Here is a 14,998-nt window from a genome sequence, read left to right on the forward strand (position 1 = left end):
TGCTTTGGTCATTCTTGTTCGAATGCACGCGCACTGCAATCTAGCACTTGATTGCTTTCCAGTCTTCTTTGAAAAATATACATCATTATTTATGTTTTATCTCTATTTTGAAGAACGATTTACCCTCTCAAACTGAATGATTTGGAAAGAATCCTTTATGATAGAAGCTCACACTATCATGAAGAATGAATTGGGAGCTAGCTAGCGGTTATCAACAATTAGGGGAGTGCGTTTGACCCAAGAGAGGTGCCAGAGATAAGGTAAATGGAAGGGAAGGGAAATGACACATGAAATGAATATTAAGAAAAACGACAGAATGTTTTTCTGAAACAAGGTTTTAAAAATCTGGTTAGCAAACTTACCCAAGTTGCGCAACTGTTTATATCGTCATACAAATTTAAAACGACCGCGCGCGCAACATAAACAGTAACAGCGCGCTTGTCCAACATCACTTGAAACTATCAGCTATCAGCGAATCACGAGGCAGCACGGCAATTTTTTTTACCACTGAGAATGGCAGCACTCCCGAAACGTTTAGTCTTTTATTAAGCTTTACAGTATTCCAAGTGGTCAGCACAACTCGGAATATGGTTAGCAAACTTAGGCGTGTTACACGTCTGTTTATATCGTCATACAAATTTGAAACGACCGCGCGGGCAACATCACTTGAAACTATCAGCGAAAACATCTCAATCCAACAGCGCACGAGGCAGCAATTTTTTTTACTACTGTTGAAGGAAGCACTGCCGAAACGTTTAGTTTTTCATTGAACTTTTTAGCATTCATGTGTTCAGCACAACTCACAGGGCAAACTCGAAAGCGCAAACCGAAGAATTTCATTAGATCAAATCAACCTCGTTCCCAGGGTGTCTCGCGACGAAACTGCATGTGACATCATTAATTAGCCAACCTGCCACATACCAAGATACATAGAACGACTTTCGCTTGCGTTTTCACAGGACAACCACGGGTCACAACAAGAACACCCCAGAAAACCCCGGAACTTCCCAGAACAACAAGGAACTCGTAGAACACCCGGGAATACCCTGGAACACCGGAATTTTATCGGAATTTGATGGTATTTCAGCGGCATATACTAACGGAAACACCAAAACGAAATAAAAAGAAACGGTTAGCTTTCACTCCGGTTTGCTTGCGGTGAGTAAGCAAAAAAAAAAGAAGTGAAAGCTAACCGTTTCGTTTTTTTCTAAAAAATGCCGATAAAAATCCGGTGTTCCGGTTTTCTTGGTTTTAGTACATTCCATTAACTATTTTCAATTTTTTTCAGGCCTGTTTCCTTAAGGGGAAGGGGAAAAGAAAACTGAAAAAAGAAAACACTAGTAAAGTAACAACACTTCAAACTGTCATTTTATGAGAAATTTATTTAAATAAAAATGAGTCTGAAAATTTCGGATATTTTGAATTATTTTGTACAATAGAATCGAATACTTGGTACTTGATATCCAAAAACTAGTAAAGTAACAACACTTCAAACTGTCATTTTATGAGAAATTTATTTAAAAAAAAAGAGTCCGAAAATTTCGGACTTCAATAGATATTTTTAACTTTTTTGTACAATAAAATCGAATACTTCGTACCGGTACTTGATATCCATATCAACAATTTTCTACCGTAATTACAATCGTTTCAAACGATACACACATATAGTGAAGACCCATAGCGAATTTTTTGTAGGCATGCATAGTGACATACGTAGTGAAAAACGTGTTTCCCGTTTCTAAATTTTGAGCCTACAGTTTTCTGAAGAGTTACTAAGCAATATGACGTAATTTAATCTTATGGCGTCATGCTGACGTGACAATTTTCGGAGAACTCACTATATTTTGATTGGTTAATAAAAATCGCCGCGCAATCGAGTGCTTTTACGAAAATTTGCCCATTGCTGCACATCTTCCAGAACTGCTTTTAATGAACCATTTGTACAGGGTCTTTCCCGAGGCACGTTAGGTCGGTACAGTCAGGTTTCCCTGCGTGCGAAGTGTCGTCAGGCCCGGTTCTTCTAGTACACACACTCTAGAGAATCCAAGCTTAACAAGCTCAGCTCCAACCTAGGGACAGAACGGACAAATAAACTGAGAAACACACCATGATATGAAATTCTGAAACTGAGACTGAAGTACTGACGTCCGCAGTCTCTCTCTTACCCGGCAGCTGCCAAAACCGGCAAATGGTTCGGCGACCCAAGAAAATAGGTAGGGTAGGGTAGCGTAAACAACACAACACTGGATTGTACAAGTCAAAATCAACAAAAAGAAATAATGAGGCCCGGGAAACATGTTTCCAGAAACATGCTAAAAACATGTTTCCATATGAATTGTTTTGCCACGCTTCCATGCCACGAGGAAACGCGAAATGTTTCTGCCGTGTAGCAAAAGCAAATTTTGCTTCGTTGGAAACAAAATTGACGCTGGAACCAATGCTTGGCCGTGTGGCAAAACTGGGAAACATTTGGGAAACATGCGCGAGCTATGGGTGTTTCTGGAAACATGTTTTGTCGTTTTGCCAGGCCTTAACAACGACAACAACAACCAACAAGGAAGCTGCTAGTAGGGTTTTCCTTTCTTACCTTGGCCGGATAGTTATGGCGGTTTCCTACAACAATAATAACTCTTCCTTTGAAGCTGATCACAGTGTTTGCGGCAGAGGAGGGAGCTAATCCGCCGTCTTCAAGAAACGCTTGATTATAAGGAATGTTTACACTCTCTGGGATTTGGCCACAAGCGAATCTTCGTGTTGAGAGTAAAATGAATAAAGGAACACACATCAAATGTTTCTTTAAAACAACTTCCAACGTTCAATAAGCCCTTAAGCTTATTTGGAAACTGAACGAAGTGTGGGGAAGATTGTGGTGACTTATAACGATATTTTTCATGCAAGCAACATTCAGTGTTACCTCTGATTTGGGTCATTTCTAGAAAAAGTAGTTGTAGAGTGGTATGATATAAAATCCAAAATTGTAATCTGATTCCGCACAACAAAAGTTTCTTAAATTCACAGAGAAGGTGAAGAAGATTCTAAGTTTTGAATATCGCAAATAAAAATGACAGGGCTTCGAATTAGTTTCGTAGAAGTTTGAAAAGACCGAATTATTAAATGGCTTTTTTAGTGGAGGCCTACCATAGCATATGACTTCATAAAAACGACATCAACTTATACCATAGGTCAACAAAACCCTTATAAAAATAACCATAAGGTGTATAGTACTTGAACAAAGTGCCACACGGCAACTTATTATTTTTATCTATTTATAAGTGTACAATACCCATGAAAAGAACATGGCTTAAAACGGTTTACTATTTAGTAATAATGTTGTGAATTGAGTAAAGCTAAAAGGATACTCCTCGGGAGGTCTTACATCCACAACAAGTCCTCGTGGTTTGGTTTTTCTTTGGACTTTCGCGCCTCCGTTGTCGTTCAGTTCGCAGACATGTAACAAATCCTGAGAGGAAATCCTTGGGCATATTTCGGACTTGAGCTGGGGTAACGGAATGAATTCCTTTTCCTAATAAAATGAAAACAAAGCGAGTTTCTATCGGCCGTCAAGAAATTATTTCACGTAATGATGTTTGTCTGTAACAGTTGATAGTTGGTAAAGTTTGTTAGAGATCTCAGTTATTATATGTGGGGTAGTAAAACATGTTTCCCTAGCTTTCATGGAAGCTACAATTTTATTGGCACATTTAGATTTTTTATTAGTATTGAAAAGCCATAGTCTCTAAATAAACCGATATTTAGATCTCGGTTACGTTGACAAAAACAATCCTTCCCTCTCTTCCTTCCAAGAATGCATCAACTTTCGAAAGTTGGCAAAAATAGTTCAATTTTTAACATATTTTTGAGAATTTTTTAATGGGTTCCATTTGATTTGATCAATCAAATTCAAAGGTTGGAGTTGTCAAGGCAACATATGCATCATCTAACATTATTATCCCGGAAATCTAACATAGTTATCCATCATCATAGGCTCGCAATGTGTGCAGAGAGCTAAAAAAATCATTAGTTTGACATAAATAACACTTTTTTCGGTGGAATAAAGGAATATAATATCTGCTTACATGTTTTACATTAGGATCGGCGAACTGCCTGTCGTGTCGTCTCATTGAAGCAGTACGAGGGGTGTTACAGAAAATCCTCTTAGCATCTCGCACCACTCGGTCGATGTCAACACCTGAAGCGCATTAAAAAAGAGAAAATTACCTATTTGTAACATAACCAGTAAGACCATCATGTTCTGTGCGCTTCCGTTATTGTTTGGCGTTTTTTTAACTATTGGAACGCAAGGCCCAAATTCATCCAGTTATTTTTAAACCCAGATAAAAGATTGTGCCTGTGAGTGCACATAACATAGTAATTATTACTTGGTTCTTAAGATACAGAGAAGTTTTTATATCGCTTCAATGAAGTGAACAGTAGTTGCCTCTGGCTTCGTTTGAAAAAAAGAACGCGGAATCCGTAACAACACAACTATCTTAAACCTTTTTTCAGCCTGTACTGATTTTCGTTCAATCGAACTGACTTTGACACGGCATGTCCTTGGAAATACCACGCAAGCATAAAAGTAATAACCTAATAATTGTCAGAGTATTTATGACTAATGTGCTAATTCGTGATAAACGCATATTGTAAATAGAACTGAAACTTGTCAAGACTCCTAACTGGTAAGAGGCCGACCAGTTCAGGGCTGTAAATATTTTTTTTCACTTGAAAGGACATATGTCCTACTAAGACACCATCTTGGTCGACCAAAACCAAATTTTGGTCCGACATCACAAAAAAGGTTGAATTTTATCCATTGTTGCCGTAAATGATTTACAATAAAAAAAATTGTCCGGACGTCATGTCCGACCACACTTGGGATTTTATCGGACATGAGCAAATTTTGGTCGGCCAATGTCCGATGACCGACTGTTATTTGCAGCCCTGCCAGTTGGCTATTTACATAGGGCGGTTAAAAGGGTGAACTTGGGACTACAAAGATCAAATCCAGCTAGTGGCAGAAGGGAGAATTTGAACCAGGGTCCTCCAGATTACAAAGCTAGCGCCCTTAAACACGGGGTCACTCTGTCTCTCGTACAAGTTTTCTGCGAATTAGGAAGCTTTTCTTTCGGAAAAGGGTGCAGAAATCAACTATTTTACGAAGAAATCAAACTCCTACCTGGCATATCTGAGAAGAGAAGGATACACTCGTTAAAACCAAACGACAGCAGCTGATCCCGCAACTGTTCCAATATAGCGACCCCGATGCACAGTGGGTATGATGAGTTGCCAAGCAACAGAGTGTCCCAGAGGTGAAAAATCTTTTTCAGAGGAAATACATCTGAAAAAAAAGAAAGAAAGTTAGTTAAACAATCAGTTATATTAATCAGAATTGAAAGATAGGGTTGAAGAGATAGTTTAGAGGGGACAGATAGGTTACCAGTGACTAGGAGTATTGCTACTGCCCCTGAAACATGTGGTAGGAACGTTGGTCTATTGCAGGTTACATCCCCTTCCCTCGCCCGACTGTAATTTGTCAGGTTGCCCTAGTTGTTCACTGGTACCCATTTACACTCATGGGAGGAGAAAGGCACTGTACGAGTAGAGCAGTTTTCAATTGAGTGTCGTAAAACCAAAACCAAAGTAATCACTCTAGCCAATCACAAAGGACACAGACAACCCAGTAAACCAATCAAAACTCGAAGCAAATACATGTAGCCGGCACGAAGCGCGGGAAAACGTGCGCAAGCGAGTCACGATTGGTTTTGGTTTTACTTCTGATTGGCTGAGAAAATGGCGCGAGAGTTTTAAACCAATCACTGAGTGAAGTAATGCAAAACCAATGCAAACGCGAATTACTTTCGACACTCAAGTGAAAACCGCTCTAAAGTGTCTTGCTCAATAACACAACCCAGACCTCTCCAACGCGCTAACCATAAAGCCACCGCGTGTCGCACACTGAAAGATATTAATATCTGAAACATTCCAAAAAGACAACAGAGCAACTTGTATATCGGGACAAGAAAGGACAAGTCAAGGTTGACTTATAAGCCGTGGATACTTACGACAGAACATCGTGAGGAACCATGGGATTGCGTACAACTGTTGAGGAAAAAATAAAAAATAAATGTGGTTTAATAATGAACAATAATGGCTTACCGTTGAATTTGAAATATACAACAGTACAGCAAAAAATGATCTGACAGCCGTTAACGTTGGTTGAACACAATGACAAAGATCTTCATTAAGGTGGATTTCCACTGTCGCGTTTTTGTTTACGCGCGTTAACGCGCGTAAAAATTATAAACGTACGTAAAATAAAATTTTACGCGCGCGATTACGTGCGTCGAATTTACGTTGTCCAATTTCCAATGCCACGTTTTTTTTCCAGGTATTTACGCACGTGACGCGCACGTTTACGCACGTAGCGATTTTGGGGGTTTTGAAAAAAGTTGAACCGAGTTCAACTTTTTTCGCGGCTGTCTGCGGTTACGCAACGATTTACCCAATCATACTTTTGGATTTCGTCACATGACACTACTTACCATGTGGAAAACTATTTTGTTTTAAATCGCCCATCGATTTACTTGGGAAAACATTCAGATGTAGAAACACTTCTCATCGAGAAAGTCTTAACATTTCTACAGAACCAAATTACACGAACGCAGTAGTGAAAGAAAACGCCTGGCTTCAGGTCACGTAGGCTTTGAACCGGGAATCCGGGAAGGTCGCCTCAAATCTTCTTTTACTTGATGGTGTCTTTCGGAAGTATTTATAAAATGCCTCTTGGTCATATTCACGCATTTCTTTTTCTAGCGTGTGGTACAAAGTGTTTTCATGACAGCCATGTTGGAAGAGTCAAACAACAAGATATTTGCATAAAAATGTTAATGATTTTTTCCCAAAGGAAAGCAATTTATTTTTTCACTCCTCCAATATGGCCGACAATCACGCACTCTATTCACCAACTTGATAATTCAGTATGGCGGGCATTTACGCACGTTCAACGCGCGTAAAAAGGAAACGCTTTTAATTACTTTTTACGCGACAGTGGAAATTTGCCTACGTATCTTTTTTTACGCACGTTTTACGTACGTAAATATTTACGCGTCAGTGGAAATCCACCTTTAGTCAGTGGCTTAAACTACGCGGAATTAGCCTGCGTAACAGTCGATTCCTTTCCGAGCGTGAGGAGCGAGCGAACGAGCGTGCGTGCGAGCGAGGCGCGCTCGTTCACTCCGCGCGCATGGAATGGAATCGACTTCTGCGCAGGCTACGTGGAATAAGTTCCAAATTCTCCCAGAAGGATTCGAACCCATGACCTTCTGATCAATGTTTTCTGTTTGCGGAATGTCGTAAGGTTCTTTTCCTGTTGAGAAAACTCGGACATTTTCAGCGCAGCCCGTGCACTGATTGATGACTTCGTTCTCAATAGAACAACGTGTGATGTTGACAAGCTCAGTCAAAATTAATTTTGGTTATTTACTTCTTATGTAGTTATGTCGTACCTCCGGAATAAATCCAGTATCATGAAGATGGTTGAATAACTCGGGGTCATGGAAGGCAATAAGCTGAGAAAACACCGCCAAATATTCTACATTGGAAATAATTTTAAAATAGTCTAATGAATACAAAGAACAAATCACTTTGAAACCTGACAAAAAGAGCGGGAACTGCGACAATGGTTTTAAAACCACTTTCGAAGGAAATAAAATGTTAAAGTGAGAGATTTATCATTATAACAAAAAATAACAAATGATACAAACCTTGTATGATTGCTGAATTGTCCTTCAGAAAAAAGTGGTACAGGTACTTGGGGATGTACGCCGCCAAACTGGCGTAGGCAAGAGCTACAAAAATGACGCGCCATACATTAGTTCACAAAATGCAAAACGTTTCCGTCCTTGAGTGTTTTGATGAGTACGTTTCTTACCTTCATCGTTGAAATTAAGCGAAAGGAAAGGAGCGCAAAGAGAATCCAGACCTGAGGGTAAAGGAAAAAACAAAAAATTAGCAAGCTTTATCACGCAAGACATTGAAGTACTGTTAATTTTCGACAGGAAAACGGTCTTATGGTGGGCTTTTTTTGTTTTACCGTATTTATTCGATTAACCGCCCTGGGCGCTTATTAAATTTTTGGACCTTGAGAGTGGGCGCTTATTCGAGGTGGGCGCTTATTCGAGGCTGGGCGCTTATTAAATGTTCTCGATTTTCAGCAAATAGTAATTTTTTTTGTATCAAAACAATAAATAATAACAAAACGTGAAGATGTACCAAAGCAGAATTTTCGGACGAGTTTTTGCTTTTTAACATTTCGGAGAGATTTTCCGTCTGAAAATATTTAGATGCAGACACGAGGTACGCATGGTAAAAGACTGCAAACAAGACAATTTGAAACACAAAATAGTGATACAGTCGTTAAATGAACGAACACAAAACAACGGCTGCAATGAAGAAATCTAAATCTGAATACTAACCACGTCTAGATTAGTGGGAGGGGGATTTTTTGTGGGATTTGGGTGGAATTTTCGAAGTTGAGACTTGGCGTCCAACAGAACAGAAAGTTTATCTTTGCGAAGCGCAAGGCGAATAAAATTTACGCGAGGCGCAAGTCTCGCGCGAGAGGGAGGAACTCGTTTATTTTTCGCCATACTTACTCTCGTGCGTGACTCGCGCTTTGCACCTCGCGATTTGCGCCAATTCGCGAAGTGCTTCCTAAAAATAAACAACCTGTTCTGTTGGCTAGAGAGTTGTTTGCATATTTTTGGGTGGGGGGGGGGGGGGGGGGGGGGGGGGGGGGGGGGAGGGATTGCGGAAATTACTGGCGGGGTTTTTAGGGGGATCCTTATCGGAATTTTGAGAAGCATGGTATCAACACTGTGCGCGTAGTTCGCTAGGTGACTGCTTACCTTGCCAATAAACCAAGTCAGTGTGACGCACAACCCAAGCCTTGAGAATCCTCTTGAACTTCTGATGAGCAGTCGGTGAGGACAGCAGTTCATCATACTGATGACAGCGAGGAATATCAACTTCGATCTTCAAACAAAGAAACGTTCACAATATTTTAGACTCGTAGTTAGACTAAGTAAAATTCAGTTGTACTTGATGTTTGGAGAATGGATAGTGCTCTACAACATTCAGCAGTGTAGCAGCTCTAGTAAGCTTGTAATTCTATTGATCCTCTTGTGTAGCAGTTGCTATTGTTTCGGGGGCTAGGGGCATTGTTCTTGTTGTTTGTTCTATTGTTCTCTCGAAGGGTAGCGAGCCACTCATTTGAGACCTTCCGAGAACTGCTACTTGACCAACATAGCTACGTGCCTGTACCTGGCACTCGCAATATGAAAGCAGAAGTCCAAAATGGGAATATTAATTTGTTATGATCGAAATTTTTACCTGTAAGAAAGCTTACTTAGAAGCGAAGAAACCTATGAACTGTTAGTGACGAGCTGCAGGGGCGAGCTATCCGAGCCGCGAGAGGAACGAGGAGAGTCGCAAAACGTAATTCTGGTCTCCAGGTATTTTGCATCGCGACTCGGTCGTTTTCGCCAGGTAAAAATGTAAAAGCCTGGGACCACATAAGCTGGTCTAGTTTGAGCTCACCTGTCTGTCCGTCTGAGTAAACGACTCCTTGTCTATAGCATCGTATGTGCCTTGGACGTCACCCTAGCGAAAAATATCAAAAGACAGAAAAAGCAAGTCGCTTGAGAGTTAAAAAAGTCTGTGCGCGTGAGTACAAAACGCGGGAACAAATTAGATACAAGTGGCATTTTATTGGCAAGGAGGTCAGTTTAGTTACAAGTTCAATTACGACTGTTCTACTTCTGTCGTCACGCAACGCTCTCCTGGCGAGAACCTTTGCGTGATGTGTAAGGAAATCCTTACTGCGAGTAAGTTATGCATTTTAACCCATGAAGTAATACCGTAGTTTTCCCGCGGAAAAAGAAAAAAAAAAATGTACTTCCATTTTAAAACACCGCCGTCCTTTTGGCTTCAAAAACAGGTCTCTCTTAATACCGTTGGTTTAGAGAAAAACAAAGCTCACCTGAACTCCCAACAATGCCGCCCATATCTTTCCTCTAAGTAACGGAGGAATGTCTATCCTCGCTTCTCTTACTATGCGATCCCTTGTGTATGGATACCCCTAAGGAAGAGAAGATAAATTCAAGCGCCCAAAAAAATAAAATTTGTAGTCGCTTAAGAATCTCAAACTGTTCTTCAACATCGTGGTATTCCAGAAATCTTTCCAAGAAGTAGAAAGAATACGCACATGCGCTTAACGAGATCAAAATTATAAATTATGTCCTTGTGTTTTGTAACGTAAAGCATTTTACTTACCTCTAAAAGACGTTGAAACAGGACAATTCTGTGAAACTACAAAAAAAACAGATGAATGGCCATGATTAGATTAAATCGTTCAGGAGAAATAACCCCAAAAAATATTTGCAGGAATTTGACAAATCCGGAGGCTGTACCTGATAGTCCACTGTCGTCTCTCTGATCGTGAGCGGAAGATCTGCTGTGTCTAGGAGAGCATATCTAGACGATGGACTGAAAAAAAAAAGCAAAATGAGTTTTGATGAAAACCTAAGTTAATAAGTTAATTCAGTCAACTCTCTCTTGACGGACACGTCTATAAGACAGACACCTGGTGCTGGCCCCTTTCCTGCCGTGTTTCAGTCATTTTAATGTAACTAAACTGCTTATAACACCGACACCTCTCTAAGACGGGCAGTTGAAGCCAGTCACGACGGTGTCCATTTTAGAGAGAGTTGACTGTAGCTCTCTTTAAGAAGCTTCTTTGTGTACAAATGAACGAACTCGCCAGTTGACTTTTAAAAGTTGTCCCGCTCCGTGCAGCCTGTTCTGAATCGTAGTCTGTCATAATCGAGAGTCTGGATAGGGGTGCTGGAATCTCAGCTACCAGTATTTTCGGCGATTTCCCAGCTATCTGTTAAAATTTCAGCCTATTTTTCAGCTATCAGTTATAATATTGCAAGCTATTAGTTAAAAAAACGCGTCATTTGTCTGCTGACAGTTACAGTTTTGACCAGTTCTCAGCTATCAGTTCATAATCGCCCCGTACAACATCACCTTAATGACATTTTAACAAAGTGAAACTACGGCTTACTCGTCTTCTTCAATAAGTGGAAAATACGCAGATGGGTCCACATGTTGCAGTCTCTGAAAAAAAAAAACACAGACACGGTGAAACTATCACTCTAATTGTCTTGATGTACTGTAAAACTCTCAAAACTAACATTAAAATAAATATACGGCAGTCCGGTAAGGAGAATTGAAAGTTCTATTTTGGGAATGAAAAACATACACAAAGTAAACTGTGACAAGTCCAACTTCACGTTTTCCAATTAACAGAACAGTGCAAAAATTATCCATTTGAATCATTAAATGTTTCCTCGACTTCGAAGAGAAACAACATAATTAATGCAAAGACTGTTTTAAAGATGATGCGCTTTTAATTTCCAGGCGATTATACAAAGTAGCCACGTGTTTGGTGGTGTAAAAGGACCTAACCACTCAAAGCAAAGGCATTGCCTTTCAACCAATCATGTGTGAAACAAAATCCGTTTGGCACATGCGACTTTTCCCGTCCTTTTGCATCAATCACATGACTTTGCCTTAAGTTTTGATGGGTTTATTTTGCTTGGCGTACGTGACTTTTCCCGCCCTTTTGCATCAATCACACGACTTTGCCTTAAGTTTTGATTGGTTTATTTTGCTTGGCGTACGCGACTTTTCCCGTCCTTTTGCATCAATCACATGACTTTGCCTTAAGTTTTGATTGGTTTATTTTGCTTGGCGTACGTGACTTTTCCCGCCCTTTTGCATCAATCACATGACTTTGCCTTTAGTTTTGATTGGTTTATTTTGCTTGGCGTACGTGACTTTTCCCGCCATTTTGCATCAATCACATGACTTTGCCTTAAGTTTTGATTGGTTTATTTTGCTTGACGTACGTGACTTTTCCCGCTCTTTTGCATGACTATGACTATAACTATCAATCACATGACTTTGCCTGCCCTCAAGTTTTGATTGGTTAATTTTTTCCATCACAGTAATCGAGTCTGTGATTATTTAGTTCAAGACATTTCAGTCATTGCAAGAAACTCTAAGTTGTCCCTTTCACATTACCTCTCTAAGCTGTGTCATTGATGCAGGAACTATGGTCTCATCCAACTGCAACAGTTTGTCTTTTTTCATTCCATGTTCTTCTCCCGTATGGAGTAAAATGCTAAAAAAAATAAAGAATTAACTTATGACATCTGATTAGTGCAAGGCTTGTTAACTAATCTGACAGCTGCTGTGGGTTATAGGGACAAAAAACACTTCATTTGGCTTAAATGGAATAGAAGGTAAATAATTGTGATATCACATACATAGGAAGGGTCATAATTGGTGGCTTAGTCTTGATAAGTCCTCGTTTCTTAAGCTCTCCTTCAAGATCTCCACCGGCCAGTCTCCAAAGATGGTATACCTCATGAAGTGGCCTAAAGAAACAAATAAAAATGTTTACTTCTTTGCGTTTCTTATAAGTTCCAAAAACATAATCCATTAATCACCTTTCAGATAGAAGATCTTCTTCTTCATCATCATCTGTTAAAGGGATAAACAAAGTTTTTTAGTTGACACCACAGGTAGCTCACACAAACAGTACTTGCATGGGTTTCCTGTGGTTGATATATTCCAAAGTAGGTGAATATCATCTTCTTGAACACTTTGTTTCACACACTAAGTTCAAATAATGGGCTACGATACCTTGTGATAGATCACCATTTTGAAAATCAGCAACCTCTAGATCTTGAATGTTAAACACAGCAGGAAATTGTTGAAATCCATTATTCAGCTTCACCTGGTTGGAATCATAAATTATTGCGGTTTTCAGTGAAATGCGAACTCTGAAATTCAATCCTCAACCAACGGTTAACGCTTTTTGCTGCCGTCAATCATTATAGCGGACCCCTCGGGAAACAGACGTTCACTTCAACTGGGTCAAAAGGTCAAGTCCGTCAGTTGTGATTGGTAGATTTCGATCCATTTTGTTTGTTTCTGTTTTCATGGTTTGTTAGCTGTTGCCATAATTATGATTGACGTAAGCGAAAAACGCAATCGTAAGTTGGAGTTTGAATTTCAGAGTTCGCATTTCACTGAAAACCGCAATAATTAATATCATGGTAAAGTATTGACTTGAGTTATTAACAAAGACATTCAGGGGCGGATCCAGGGGAGGGGGTGGATTGGGTGGCTAGCCACCCCCCTTGATCCACCAGAAAAACGAAAATAAACATATTAAAATAGAAAATAAGGACAATGTCCATCCACCTTTCATAGTCAGGCGGCCGTTCAAAGTTAAGGGCGGCCTTTTTTCCAAAATAGGAAATTTTCGACAGCCTGTTTTACAAACTTCTGGCTTAATGTAACAAAACATGTGTGTATAATTTAAAAAAAAAAAATTCCTTTTAGCTTTCAAGTGCTGTTTTAGCCTTGAGCACTGGAATGATTTTCTTCTCCATTTACATCTTTTTTAGCGAGGTTTCTTACCATTTTTTCGCATCGAAGCGATTTCACAAGCAAGCAAAGACGCCAAAGTTGTCCCCAGGCCACTTTGCCAAGTGCTAAAAATTTCCACGCGCGTGGGTGAGCAAAAATATCAATCACTGTTCATTTTATACGAACTAGAGTTTTTCTCCGAAATATAACTCAAGGTAAGTTCTGGAAAGAATATTTTGCCAAATTATCGAGTAAAAACAGTGGTTCAATAGCTTAACTGACAGCTGTATAACGCTGCTCAGAATCGCGGAAATCACGTTCAAGAGGCTTTAACTTTTCAAAATTATCTGAGAGGGCATGCCCCCAAACCCCCCTAGGGGGATGGAGCCTATGGCTCCATGAAACATTGGCCTCGGACCCAAAATCATTTGCACTCCCACTTTCAAAAAATTGCCTTAAAGACTGTAACCCTCTTCCCCTCCCCCCATAAAAAATGGGGCTTGAACAATATGGTAAACAAAAATATTGGTAAACAGCCACCCCCCTTTGAAAAATCCTGGATCCGCCCCTGACATTAGAAGTTTGTAAAGAAGTTAGCAAAGATGGTCTACATGCAGGCAAAGGCCCAGATGAGTCTCGTCCCCACCACCCCCTCAATAAAGGTCCCACCTCAGTTCACCGCAGTGGCCACCCATTTTCTTGAGAAATTTGATTTTATCAAAGCACATTGGAGAACAGTTTGCATGTCTAGCACCTGTTAAATAAATATTACCTTTTCTTTATCATAGCTGGAGAAAACTTGATGATGTAGTAACTCAGCAGGAGTAGGTCTGGGAGAAAAAGCATAGGCTTGATTCATTATGAAGAAATAATTTATATCAATTTAGAGGCAACTAACACCACCATTAACCATAGTTATAAATAAAATACTAATAAATAAATAAATAAATTTACAGTGGCATCTTCCACATAGTGGCTCTCCCACTGATTGCCAGAATTGGAATTTGGTAGTGTTGGTTTTTGTGGAGGGAGGAAAACCGGAGAACCCAGAGAAAAACCCCAGAGAAAGGACGAGAACCAACAATAAACTCAACCCAATATAACGCCGGGTCCAGGCCGGGCCACACGGTGCTCTACTACAGTGCCTCCCTCCTCCCCGGGATTGTGTAGTTTTAGTAATGTGCAGAAAAGCAATGTACCAACAAAGCCAGCGGGTCAACTAAAGTGTGTGGTTTTGAGTGAGTGACAGACAAAGCATGTGACTGAGAAGTTTTGAGCAGTACTTTCATATGGTGCACTGTAAACATCAATAATTTTTGTGGAAAGGGAATTTTTTCTTGCGTACCTCTTAGTGATGTCAATCGTTAAGCAAACTCTTAGGAATGATGCCAGATCTGAAGGAATTTCCTGAAATAGTCAATTAACATTCAGACACAATTAACTAGGCTTCACTTTGACATGTGTTTTAAATTTAGACCATGAGGCATGAAAATAG

The 14,998-nt window shown here is 39.9% G+C and overlaps 1 protein-coding gene across 3 annotated transcripts in view; it reads right to left on the reverse strand.

The window, feature by feature from the left end:
• Nucleotides 1–1,478: 1,478 nt before the first annotated feature.
• The window catches only part of LOC144653523 (TBC domain-containing protein kinase-like protein), a 34,053-nt gene continuing 20,533 nt past the window's right edge, over nt 1,479–14,998 (reverse strand). For 2 of the 3 annotated variants that reach the window (XM_078513518.1, XM_078513517.1), the window contains 21 exons: nt 14,849–14,910; nt 14,276–14,333; nt 12,772–12,865; nt 12,576–12,609; nt 12,393–12,503; nt 12,148–12,247; nt 11,126–11,178; nt 10,470–10,545; nt 10,333–10,368; nt 10,040–10,138; nt 9,598–9,660; nt 8,907–9,033; nt 7,931–7,981; nt 7,764–7,847; nt 7,506–7,591; nt 6,063–6,099; nt 5,177–5,338; nt 4,077–4,189; nt 3,360–3,523; nt 2,588–2,747; nt 1,479–2,069 (listed from right to left, as the gene is read on the reverse strand). In XM_078513518.1, coding sequence (XP_078369644.1) covers nt 1,965–2,069; nt 2,588–2,747; nt 3,360–3,523; nt 4,077–4,189; nt 5,177–5,338; nt 6,063–6,099; nt 7,506–7,591; nt 7,764–7,847; nt 7,931–7,981; nt 8,907–9,033; nt 9,598–9,660; nt 10,040–10,138; nt 10,333–10,368; nt 10,470–10,545; nt 11,126–11,178; nt 12,148–12,247; nt 12,393–12,503; nt 12,576–12,609; nt 12,772–12,865; nt 14,276–14,333; nt 14,849–14,910 — 1,875 coding nt within the window. In that variant the 3' untranslated portion in view covers nt 1,479–1,964. The remainder of the gene's footprint in view (nt 2,070–2,587; nt 2,748–3,359; nt 3,524–4,076; nt 4,190–5,176; nt 5,339–6,062; nt 6,100–7,505; nt 7,592–7,763; nt 7,848–7,930; nt 7,982–8,906; nt 9,034–9,597; nt 9,661–10,039; nt 10,139–10,332; nt 10,369–10,469; nt 10,546–11,125; nt 11,179–12,147; nt 12,248–12,392; nt 12,504–12,575; nt 12,610–12,771; nt 12,866–14,275; nt 14,334–14,848; nt 14,911–14,998) is intronic. The other variant, XM_078513519.1, reaches the window with a different exon arrangement.

The sequence above is a fragment of the Oculina patagonica genome, chromosome 5 (genome assembly GCF_052425735.1).
Source record: "Oculina patagonica isolate OP01 chromosome 5, crgOcupat, whole genome shotgun sequence".
NCBI classification, from domain to species: domain Eukaryota; kingdom Metazoa; phylum Cnidaria; class Anthozoa; order Scleractinia; family Oculinidae; genus Oculina; species Oculina patagonica.